This window comes from Coffea arabica, chromosome 11e (assembly GCF_036785885.1).
Source record: "Coffea arabica cultivar ET-39 chromosome 11e, Coffea Arabica ET-39 HiFi, whole genome shotgun sequence".
NCBI classification, from domain to species: domain Eukaryota; kingdom Viridiplantae; phylum Streptophyta; class Magnoliopsida; order Gentianales; family Rubiaceae; genus Coffea; species Coffea arabica.
In genome coordinates, this window is record NC_092331.1 from 35508899 (window position 1) to 35517857 (window position 8959).

General features: G+C 46.1%; 1 protein-coding gene across 1 annotated transcript; it reads left to right on the forward strand.

The window, feature by feature from the left end:
* The first annotated feature begins 275 nt into the window (after positions 1-275).
* On the forward strand, positions 276-5336 carry LOC113718207 (uncharacterized). The gene is made up of 4 exons (XM_027243123.2): positions 276-566; positions 660-753; positions 882-1184; positions 1255-5336. The coding sequence occupies exons 1-4, from the start codon at positions 276-278 to the stop codon at positions 5334-5336; spliced, it is 4770 nt and encodes a 1589-aa protein (XP_027098924.2).
* Positions 5337-8959: the final 3623 nt, after the last annotated feature.

Genomic DNA, 8959 nt, shown 5'->3' on the forward strand with positions numbered 1-8959 from the left:
CAACTGAGGAGGACTTTACTCGGCTGTTCGTGCGCCGTTCCTGGTTCGTGAAGGGCGCACAGATGCTGGTTTCAAAATGGACATTGGACTTCAAAGCCCATCAGGATTCGACTTTTGCGCCTGTGTGGGTGTCCATGCCAGCGCTTCCTTTGCCTTTATTTAATTCGGTGTACATTGCCAAACTAGCAGGTTTGTTGGGTCGATGTCTGAAGATTGACTAGGCGACAGTGAAGCTCAAACGGCCTTCGGTTGCGAGGGTTCTGATTGAGATGGACATGTCGAAGCAACCCCCTCATCGCATCTGGATTGGGGAGGACCAGGAGGGGTTCTGGCAGGAGGTGGAATACGAATCTTGGCCAAAATTTTGTGGATTCTGTGTTCGTTTTGGACATGACGACGGGGAATGTTTTAGGCAACATCCCGATCTTAAACCTGTAAACAGGATGGTTACGGCGAGAGGGAAGTCTAAGCAGGTTTACCGGGCTAAGGGTTTCAGTGACACTAATGGGCCTGCTTTAGGGCTTCTGCAGAGTGGGGAGTGTCATCAGCAGCCGGAGGGAGCATTGGTTTCTGGCCAAAATAGTGAAGGGAAGTGTGTTACTTGTGACCCTGGGACGACTGTGCAATTGGAACTGGATGGGACGGAAATTGCAATGTAGCGGACGGCGTCGGATCCGGAGGTGGGCCCTATTTTGGTGGAGCCTTCTATTCCGTCGGTAGCTGTTGAAGCGGTCGCTGGGGCTGAGATTACTGGTTTTTGACAACTTCGGCCGGAGATGATGCTTCATATGAGCCGTCGTCGAGGGAGACATCGGAGGAGGTGCATGGCGGGGAGAGGGTGGAATGCGGGAATAACTTTGCTGTCTTACAATCTCTCTCAGACCTGGAGTTTCAGGATGTCGATCGCATCCCATTCAGTTCGGCGTGTCAGGGTCGGACTGCTAGGCAGAGGCATAGACGTCTATGTTCTGATGGGGACATACCGGGGGAGGCGGCGCCATGGGAGCAATTAAAACAATTTCAGGCGGTGTTGCATCAAAGGCTGTCCGCGGCTCAGACAGGCTCAAGAGAAAGGTGTGGGACGGAAAATTTGGAAGGGTTGGAGCAGCCAGTGAATGCGGAGCATGGTCATCCAGGAGCGAGACACAGGGGTGGTCGGCCGGCAAAAGCAGACACCAGTCAGGGTAAGTTTCATCCCCAACCCCAAACTCATTATTCTTTGAGGTCTCATGTTAAATCCCATTAAGGTGGTAGTGTGGAATATTCGTGGGGCTTCACGTAAAGATTCCCTGCGATATTTAAATAAGATATGCAAAACTAATAAGATTCGATTGCTGGTTCTCCTGGAACCATTGTCGGAGTCCCCACAACTTGAGGTGGTACGTCGGTTTCTTGGGTTTGATAGGGCTTTGGGGGCATTGAATAACAAGGTGTGGGTCTTGTGGTATAATGAGATGTCATTGAGCTTCAGGGAAATGGCGGAACAACTGCTTCACATGACCATCGATTTCGCTTCTGGATGTTCGGTGCAGTTCTCGGCAGTCTATGCTCGGTGTACGAGGGTGGGCCGACGCGAGCTGTGGTCAGCAATGGAAAGTTTGGCGGGCGAAGTGCAGGGGCCTTGGTTACTAGCAGGAGATTTTAATGTAATCTCCTGTATGGAGGAGCGTGTGGGAGGAGCCCCGGCTAATGAAGCAAATATGGAAGAATTCAATGAGTCCATTGGTAATTGTGGTTTGGCTGAGGTCCCTTTTGATGGTGCTGAATTCACCTGGACGAATGGGAGGATGTGGCAGCGTTTGGATAGGGCCTTAATGAATCGGGAGTGGGCGGATGGGTATGACCTCTCGCATGTCTCACATTTGGCTAGGGGACGTTCGGATCATGCTCCACTGCTGATTTGTTGTCAGAATGGGAATCCCAGCAAACGGTCATTCAAATTTCTAAATGTTTGGCGGCATCATGCAGGTTTCAAGGATGTGGTGAAGAAGAGCTGGGAGATGCCGGCGGAGGGTGAGGGTATGCCGAGGTTTTATAATAAATTACGGGCGGTTAAGGGTGGGCTGCAAGTATGGAACGCCCAGGTTTTTGGAAACATTTTCAATAAGGTGAAGGCGGCTGAGGCAGTTATGAAACAACGTGAGGAGGAGTTTGACAATGAACGAGGGTCTGTTTCCAGGGCAGCGTTGGAGGAGGCAAAGGCGGTTTATGCAAGGAGCTTGGCAGAGGAATGTGAGTACTGGAGACAGAAGGCGGGCATCAAATGGTTACAGGTGGGAGATGCTAATTCGGCTTATTTCCACTCTCGTTACCGCCAGCGCCGAAATGTCAATTTTGTGGCTCGCATTAAGGATCCGGCAGGCCCATGGCTGGAGGATATTCATGATATCAGGAGGTCTGCGGTGGTGTTCGTCTCCTCTTTGTTCTCTTCGGAACAACATGGGTGGCAGTCGCCTGCCATTCCCTTTACGATGCCTAAATTGTCTGCGGCAGATAATGATATGCTTTCGGCTGCTCCAGGCATGGCGGAATTACAGGAGGTGGTGCATGGGTTGGATGCTGATAGTGCTCCTGGACCAGATGGGTTTGGGGCAGGTTTTTACCAAGCTTGTTGGGATATTATCAAGGCAGATCTATTGGAGGCGGTTCAGGCTTTTTTCCAGGGTATGTGCTTGCCTAGGAGTTTTACTAGTACTTCGATTATTTTGCTGCCTAAGCTTGCAGGTGCCACGCGCTGGAAGGACTTTCGGCCTATTAGTCTTTGCAACACTTGTACAAAAATTATTTCTAAGATTGTGGCTAATCGGTTGGGGAGAGTCCTACCTGCCTTAGTTTCACCATGGCAAACGGGGTTCGTACCTGGTCGGGGGATAACGGATAACATCCTTCTCACGCAGGAACTGGTGTTGGATTTGGACAGGCGGTTGAGACATCCGAACCTCATATTAAAATTGGACATGGAAAAGACGTATGACAGGGTTGAGTGGCCTTTTCTGTTGTTTATGCTTCGGCAGTTTGGTTTTGCAGAACATGTGGTAGACATATTCTTTCGCCTGGTTTCCAATAATTGGTTCTCAGTTTTGGTGAATGGGAAGGCGGCTGGATTTTTTAAGGCTTCACGGGGTGTTAGGCAGGGGGACCCGGTGTCTCCTGGCCTTTTTGTGTTAGTTGCAGAATTCTTAGGCCGCGGCTTGCATCACCTCTTAGGTAGGCAGCCGGGCAGGTATTTTGTTTCAGCCGGGATCCAGGTGCCGTACCTAGCCTTCGCGGATGACATGCTTGTCTTTACTAGATGCTCTGAGGAGTGTCTGACCGCAGTTAAGGCTTTCCTTGCAGAGTATCAAGAAGCGTCGGGCCAGAGGGTGAATGTCGACAAGAGCTCATTTTTCTTGGCGTCGGGGGCTACTTCGGGGCAGGAGCACATGGTCGCTAGGGTCCTGGGTTTTCACAGGCAATCTTTCCCGTTTGTTTATCTGGGTGCCCCTATTTATAAGGGTCGGCGGAGGAATGTGCTTTTTGATGGGATTGTGGCTAAAATGCGGGCTCACCTTGGCCATTGGAGTACTAAGCTGCTCTCATTTGGGGGTAAGCTGGTCTTAGCGAGGCATGTCTTAGCGTCGTTGCCTATGTACTTACTTCAGGTGGTTAATCCCCCAAAGGCGGTGTTGACACGTTTGGGAGTCATTTGCAACACCTTCCTGTGGGATCGAATGGGGGAGAGGCGTATACATTGGTCATCTTGGGACAAGTTATGCTTTCCGCTTGAGGAAGGGGGTCTGGGGTTTAGGTCTTTTAAGGACTTGGCAAGGGCTTTTGCGGCTAAACTTTGGTGGCGTTTCCGGTGTGGAGATTCAATGTGGGCGGAGTTCATGCACGCCAAATACTGTAGTAGGAGCCATCCATCGGATGTCTCTTCTGTTCGGCCGTCAGCTACTTGGCGGCGGCTTGAGGCGATTCGGTCTTGGGTTGAGCCGAACATGAGGTGGTGTGTAGGTAAAGGCCTAGTAGATTTTTGGAAGGATAGATGGGTGCTTCAGGACCCGTTAGAGGTGGTTGTGGGCCGAGGTGAGAGGCCTCATTTTCTGGTGGCGGAGTTCATTTCGGATGCAGGCTGGGATGAGGTTCGTCTTGCCAAGTGGGTTCCGGGTTTTGTCATCCGTGCAATCAAGGACATACCCTTTGATCTGTCCCAGAAGGATAGGTTGGTTTGGTCGCTTTCGCCGTCGGGGACTTTCTCGGTCAAGTCGGCATGGGAGTTGCTTCGGCAACGGCGACATCACTCCTTGGTCGACTCCTTACTGTGGTCGCCGGTTTTGCCAGCCAAAATGTCATTTTTTGCTTGGAGGTTAGTGCGAAACTTCCTCCCTTTGGATGTGGGGTTAAGGTCTCGAGGTTTGCCTCTTCCCTCGAGATGTGGGTGCTGTTACCGGGAGGAGGAGACGCTTCTGCATGTTTTTCTGTCAGGTCCGGTAGCTTCGGAAGTTTGGAGGAGAATCTCTGCCTGGTTTGGGTTTCACTTGAGTAATTGCCCGAGTATGGCGTCGGTGTTTATCTCTTGGTACTTTACTTCAGCAACATCGGCAAAAAATCATATTCGGGTTTTTATGCCATTAGTGGTGTGTTGGTTTCTTTGGGTTGCTAGGAACCAGGAGCGCTTTCAGGGAGTACGGTGGGAGGTGAACAAGATAATCCGTGAGGTGGATTATTTTTGGGAACAGCTTGGGAAGGCAAATAAGCTTCGCCGGTCGCATTTCACGGGGGATGTCGATTGTGAGTTGGTTCAATGGGTCAAGGCTCCTTCTCGGAGAAGGGCTCCGTGTGCGATTGCCTGGATCAAACCGCCGCCTGGTGTGCTGAAACTCAATTCGGACGCCAGTGTGGTTCAAGGTCTGGCCACGGGTGGTGGTCTGCTGCGCGATTGTCAGGGGAAATTGATTTTTGCTTTCTACAAGGAGTTCAGGGATCAGGATGTGTTAGGGGCGGAGTGTATGGCATTATTGTTTGGTCTGCAGTTGTGTTCACAAAAGGGGCTGCGTCCTTCGTTGGTGGAGGTGGACTCCAAGGCTTTGGTGCAGTTGGTCGTTTCGGGGGCTATTGCTAAATGGCCTTTGTGTAACAGTTTGAGGAAAGTGAGAGGTCTCCTCAAGGACTTCACTGCTTCCATTTCACATATTTACCGTGAGGCCAACGTACCTGCAGACCGGTTAGCTGCGGTTGGGGCAACTGGTGCCCAGGTATATGAGCACGAGCTCCAGCTGCCGGCGATGGTTAGGGCTACTATTCTCCTTGACTCTCGTGGGGTGCCGGGTGTGCGTTGGATAAATGAAGGCGATTAGAATAGTGAAATGCTTGGAGGCTGTAATTGGGAAGGTTGTTCCCTAGTTTGATCTTTCGTTTTTTCAATAAAATGTGGGGCGCTTGTCCTCTTGGAAAAAAAAAATTATTTTATTTCATTTCCCCCTTTAGATTGTAGTAGGCTCCCCCTAATGTAATAGATAGGGTTTGTTTGCTTTCTTTGCTTGTGTGATTTGCATGCTTATGTGCTATGTGTTACCGCTTTCTTAGGGCCTTGTATCTAGATATTATGATTATGTGTTATGTGTTTATGTGATATTATGTGTTTACATGCTTTTATTAGGTCTTACATGATTTATTTGATTGTAACAAATGCATGTCGTCACCACACTAGTCCAATGCTAGTTGTGGCCGCCTTTCCCGAATCCACACTAGTCCAATGCTAGTTGTGGCTCTTTGTTCCGATTTTCCGCTAGTCCAATGCTAGTAAGGATTTGTAGACATGGGCTAGTCCAACGCTAGACCCTTAGGAGCCCTTCGAGCGTTAGATCATGGTTGTGTGATAAAATCACTGCATCTCATGCATGTTTTCACTTTTTAGGGTCTTTTCCATGTTGCATGACACTTTTCTTATATATACATCCTTTATTCCATATTCCTTTCTATTTATATCCCCTATTCCGTATTTTCCCTTTATATGTATATTCCTTACTCCTATGTGTGATACATAACATTAGATTTGCATTTCATTTAAGAATTAGGATTAGGATAGTACATTTGTTTGATTAGATTAGGGATAACCCCTTGAATATGGGATATGGATGAGTTTGGCTTTCTAGCTTTAGCACGCTCGTATTCCCTCTATTAAAGGGAAAATTAAATCACGAACATTAGTCCCCCGTACCCAACATGATGCACTCCTTTAAGACACATATATTTGTATAATTATTTTATTCCTTTTCTTTTCTTTTCTTAGAGTCTCATATTTTTGCATTATTCGTGGCTTCTTCGAAGAGTCTTCATTGGGCATCACAATTAATGTGATTGGTGCGAAATAAGCTTTGAAGATACATTTCGACCCTCCGACACCCTCCTAGGTCTAGGGTTTGCATTGATATAGTACATCCAAATGTGACAAATTTTTAAGTTAAATTAAGAAAATCTTTGACTAAATCACGCAACTAGCCTTGGTTAGGTTGAAAGGGTGCCTTGAATTTTTATCCTCGCCTTCCCTTTCTTCAAATGTGACTCCCGAATCTTTTTCTCTGATTTTCGTAGACTTGGAGTCGTTTAAAAGGGGTTTTTCTACTTTTTCCTTTGAAAAATTCATTTTAGGTGACTTGGTACACCTTAACTCTATACCAAGTGGTGACTCCAATTTTGTTTTAAAAATCCTTTTTAAACTATAATTTGGGCCCAAATCGTCGCATTACAAGTCCCATTTAGGCCCTTTTCCTTTATTCATTTTCTAAAAAACAAAACTCACTTTTTCCAAAAATCAAAAATCCATTTTTTCTAAACTCGTTATTTATTTTAAAAAATGGGGTGCGACAGTAGTGCCGAACACCTGCTCGCGACTTGTCCAAGTTAACTAAAGGTAGGAGGTAGCACTCAAAGGTCAGAAAAGTCAACCTCTAAGCAGACTACTGCTGGAGGGAGCTGACCAAAGGTACCTGCTAGGGTTTATGCACTGGATCATCAACAGATACCCGATGCGACTGAGGTGGTTGAAGGTACGATCCCTATTTTCCACCGTTTAGCTAAGATTTTAATTGATCCGGGTGCAACACATTCTTTCGTAAATCCTGATTTCATGAGTGGAATAGACTTGAAGCCAATTAAGTTACCTTATGACTTGGAGGTTAGGATGCCTACTGGCGATTAAAGTCTAATCGCTAACTTGATATATAAGGATTGTGAGATCTGGGTTAGAGAACAGAGATTACTGGCTGATTTGATGGGTTAAGAGATTAAGGGGTATGATGTGATTCTAGGAATGGACTGGTTAGCCCGTTACAATGCCCAGTTGAACTGTAAGACGAAAATAGTAGAATTGTGCATTCCGGGAGAGGCATTCCGGGAGAGGCAACCCTGAAATTGGATGTAAGGAGTAGATTAGCCTCATCTGCACTTATCTCAGGGATCCGAGCTAGGAAAATGTTACGTAAGGGAGATCAGAGATACTTGACTTTTGTTATCAACACTCCTAGTGATAAAGTGAGACTGGAGGACATGCCTATAGTGAAAGAGTACCTAGATTTCTTTCCCGAAGAGTTAGAGTCTTTACCCCTGGAAAGGGAAATAGTTTTTAAGATTGATGTGACTCCGGGAGTAGCGCCTATCTCTAAGACGCCATATAGAATGGCTCCAACTGAATTGAAAGAATTGAAATTACAATTACAGGATTTACTGGAGCGGGGTTTTATAAAGGAGAGTGATTCAACGTGGGGAGCCCCGGTCCTATTTGTTAAGAAGAAAGATGGGAGTTTAAGGTTGTACATAGATTACCGAGGCTTGAATAATGTCACTATTAAGTATAAGTACCCATTGCCCCATATTGATGAATTTTTGACCAATTGTAAGGGGCGGCAGTATTCTCGAAATTGGATTTGAGACAGGGTTACTATCAATTGAGGATTTTGGAGAAAGATATACCCAAAACTGCTTTCAACTCGAGGTATGGACACTTTGAGCTTGCAGTAATGCCATTTGAATTGACCAATGCGCCTGCTGCTTTTATGGATTTGATGCATAGGGTCTTTAAGCCTTATCTAGACCAATTTGTGGTAATATTCATTGATGATATACTAGTGTACTCTAAGACTGTGGAAGATCACGAGAAATATTTGAGAATTATTTTACAAACCCTGAGGGAACATCAATTGTATGCCAAGTTTAGCAAGTGTGAATTTTGGTTGAAAGAAGTAACATTCTTTGGTCACATAATTTCTAAGGACGGGATTAAAGTAGATCCAGCCAAAGTTGAAACTGTTTCGAAATGGAAACAACCGGAAAATGCTACTGAAATTCGAAGTTTTGTAGGGTTAGCAGGGTATTACCGGAGATTCATCAAGAATTTTTCTAGAATTGCTGGACCCATAACTGAGTTAACCAAGAAAAGTGGGAAGTTTATATGTAGTCCTAAGTGTGAAGAGACTTTCCAAGAATTGAAAAGACGTTTGACAAGAGCACCTGTATTAGCTCTACCAAATGGAAAGGATAGCTTTGTGGTTTACATAGATGCTTCCAAAGAAGGCTTGGGATGTGTATTGATGCAAAATGAGAAAGTGATAGCGTATGCCTCTAGGAAATTAAAGCCGCACGAGGGGAATTACCCGACTCATGATTTGGAGTTTTGCTTTCAAGAAATGGAGGTATTATCTTTATGGAGTAACGTTTGAGGTTTCTACTGACCACAAGAGGCTTAAGTATCTGTTTTCTCAAAAAGAGCTAAATTTGAGACAACGTAGGTGGATGAAATTTTTGGAAGATTATGATTGCACGATAAAGTACCATCTAGGGAAAGCCAATGTAGTGGCTGATGCTTTGAGTCGTCAAGTGCAAATGGCGGGATTGATGATTAAAAAGATGCACTTGTTGGAAGAAGTTGGTGTATGGAACCCTAGACTTGAACCGAGGAAAGTAATTCTTGGGAATATTGTAG